Genomic DNA, 2,316 nt, shown 5'->3' with positions numbered 1-2,316 from the left:
GTCGAGCCCGTCGAGGCAGAAACGTCTAGCTCTGCGTCTTGCTCCATTGATGTGGTCAGTACTATAAATACCAGACAGACTATCGATGATTTAGGACACCTAAATTCAGGTCCTATTCAGCCAAAAATGAAGGTAACTAAAATTTTAAAATAAAATAAATTAATTTTTGTTATTAATAGGGTGCCAGGGTGGAGTCACCACCTATGGCCACCTTAAGAATATTTTTTCTATTGATATTAGCTATAATTGTAAATGCAGAAAAAATAAATATCTTAATAATGTTTTTCTTATTAAATAAAAATAGTTTCCTTTGAGCAAGTTTGGAGTGCAAAACCGGAGCTTCAGTGAATCATACTATAACAAATTTGAATGGGTTGAATATAGTGTTTCTGAAGATGCCATATTTTGTTATGCATGCCGAATTTTTGGGACAGGCTCAGTAGAACCTTCATTTACATCAATAGGATTCAGAAATTGGAAAAAAGTAAGTATTTTATAAAATATTATTTAGTCATATTTTTATGCAAATTTTAATAATATATTTAATTTCATAGTTAAGCGGATCCAGAGGGAAAAAAGATAAAAAGTTAACAAAGCTAGAAGCACATAATGGGACTGAAGCTCATTTAACATCTATGGCCCGATGGATTGCATATAGGTCTGGGAAATCACATAGTAGTGTTCATACACAATTGATGTCAAATCATAAATTGGTGGTTGAATCTAACAGAAAATATGTTAAAATGCTAATAGACATAGTTATACATATAGCTTCTCAAGGATTAGCATATAGAGGTCATGATGAGAGCAAGACATCATTAAATCGAGGTATATCTATAATATTTATTACACCAAAACAATTTTATCAGTAAATATAAAAAATAAGGTTTAGACTTATCCCCCTTACCCAAGTCCAACTCAATTTTTTTAGGGAATTTCATAGAAACTTGTATTTTATTTTCCAAACATATACCTGAATTTGCTGAAAAATTTAAAAGTTCTATTAACTATACTAGTCATTCAATACAAGAACAACTTATTAGTCTGTGTGCTGATAGTGTAAGAGACACAATTATACAAGAAATAGGAGATGGTGTGTTTGGTGTAATGTGTGATGAAGCACGGTTGGTACTTAACCTAATATTTATTAATAACTTAAAATTATAATAAACAATAAAAATTGTGTTGTAAATGTGTTCTATAAATATTTTTTCAGTTGTTATAAGGAAGAACAAATGGCTTTATGTGTTAGGTACACAAAAGATTTAAATATCCATGAGAGATTTTTAGGATTTATAGATTGTTCTGTTAAACAAGATGCCCAAGCTCTAAGTCAACATATTTTTGATTATTTCAAAGCTTGTAATTTAAGTGATAAAGCACAAATTATTGGTCAGTCATATGATGGAGCTTCCGTTATGGCTGGAAAATTTAACGGCGTTCAAGCCAAAATTCAAAACAAATATCCTTACGCAGTATATACCCATTGTATGGCACACCGTGTTAATCTAGTTGTTGTTGACATGTGTAAATTTGTAAAAGTAAGTGTAATAAATGTATGAACTAATGTGTAAATTTTAATTTGTGTTTAACTTTTTTATTTAAGGATACAAGATGTTTATTTAATACGTTAGAAAGTATTTATGTTCATTTTTCTTATCCGACAAAAAATCAACAGCTCATTGATATGCAAAAAAAATTGGGGTTAAAAATTAAAACAATTGGAAAAATAAGTGATACAAGGTGGAATTGCAGGTACAAAAATTGTGATGCTGTCTTAGACTGTTACCAAGCAATTATTCATGTATTACAAGAAGAAATTGAAAATGACAATGACAAAGATGTAAATGAAGCTTTAGGTAATATTTATAAATTGTAAAACACATTTCATTTTAATGTATTTAAAAATCCTAATAGAACTTTTACTTCAACAGGAATACTTACTAATTTACAAAAAGGTTCTTTTATTGTAAATTTGTTTGTTATACGCGAAGTACTTAGCATCATTAATGTCATGAGTAACATGATGCAAGACAAAAATGCCACCTTGGGAAAAGCAGTAGAGATAATCAATAGTGTTATAACAAGTTTTGAAACTTCTCGTACTCCAGATTCTTTTACTGATCTTTGGCAGTCGATACAACAATTTGCAGATGAAAATAATGTTACAATTGAAATTCCATACCTAGCACGAGGTAAGAGGAAAAGAAATGAGCCAATGCATCTTAACAATTTCATACTAACTACATCAACAAGCGCAGCAGCTGAACCAATCGAGTCAATTGAGTCTGTGCATGACTATTATAGATCCAATAT

General features: G+C 30.1%; 2 protein-coding genes across 2 annotated transcripts; both read left to right on the top strand.

Moving 5' to 3' along the window:
* The first annotated feature begins 6 nt into the window (after positions 1-6).
* LOC111032865 (zinc finger MYM-type protein 5-like) lies at positions 7-529 on the top strand. The gene is made up of 2 exons (XM_022313328.1): positions 7-132; positions 305-529. The coding sequence occupies exons 1-2, from the start codon at positions 127-129 to the stop codon at positions 497-499; spliced, it is 201 nt and encodes a 66-aa protein (XP_022169020.1). The 5' UTR covers positions 7-126; the 3' UTR covers positions 500-529.
* A 106-nt stretch (positions 530-635) lies between these two features.
* LOC111032864 (zinc finger MYM-type protein 1-like) lies at positions 636-2,195 on the top strand (the record flags this gene model as incomplete). The annotated part of the gene is made up of 5 exons (XM_022313327.1): positions 636-828; positions 932-1,124; positions 1,217-1,541; positions 1,607-1,859; positions 1,935-2,195. Coding segments are annotated over exons 1-5 (1,225 nt in total), but the record flags the coding sequence as incomplete, so codon positions are not given.
* Between the last annotated feature and the right edge of the window lie 121 nt (positions 2,196-2,316).

This window comes from Myzus persicae, unplaced genomic scaffold (assembly GCF_001856785.1).
Source record: "Myzus persicae strain clone G006 unplaced genomic scaffold, MPER_G0061.0, whole genome shotgun sequence".
NCBI lineage: Eukaryota > Metazoa > Arthropoda > Insecta > Hemiptera > Aphididae > Myzus > Myzus persicae.
Note: the sequence above shows the minus strand (reverse complement) of the source record. Positions and strands in the feature narration are given on the sequence as shown.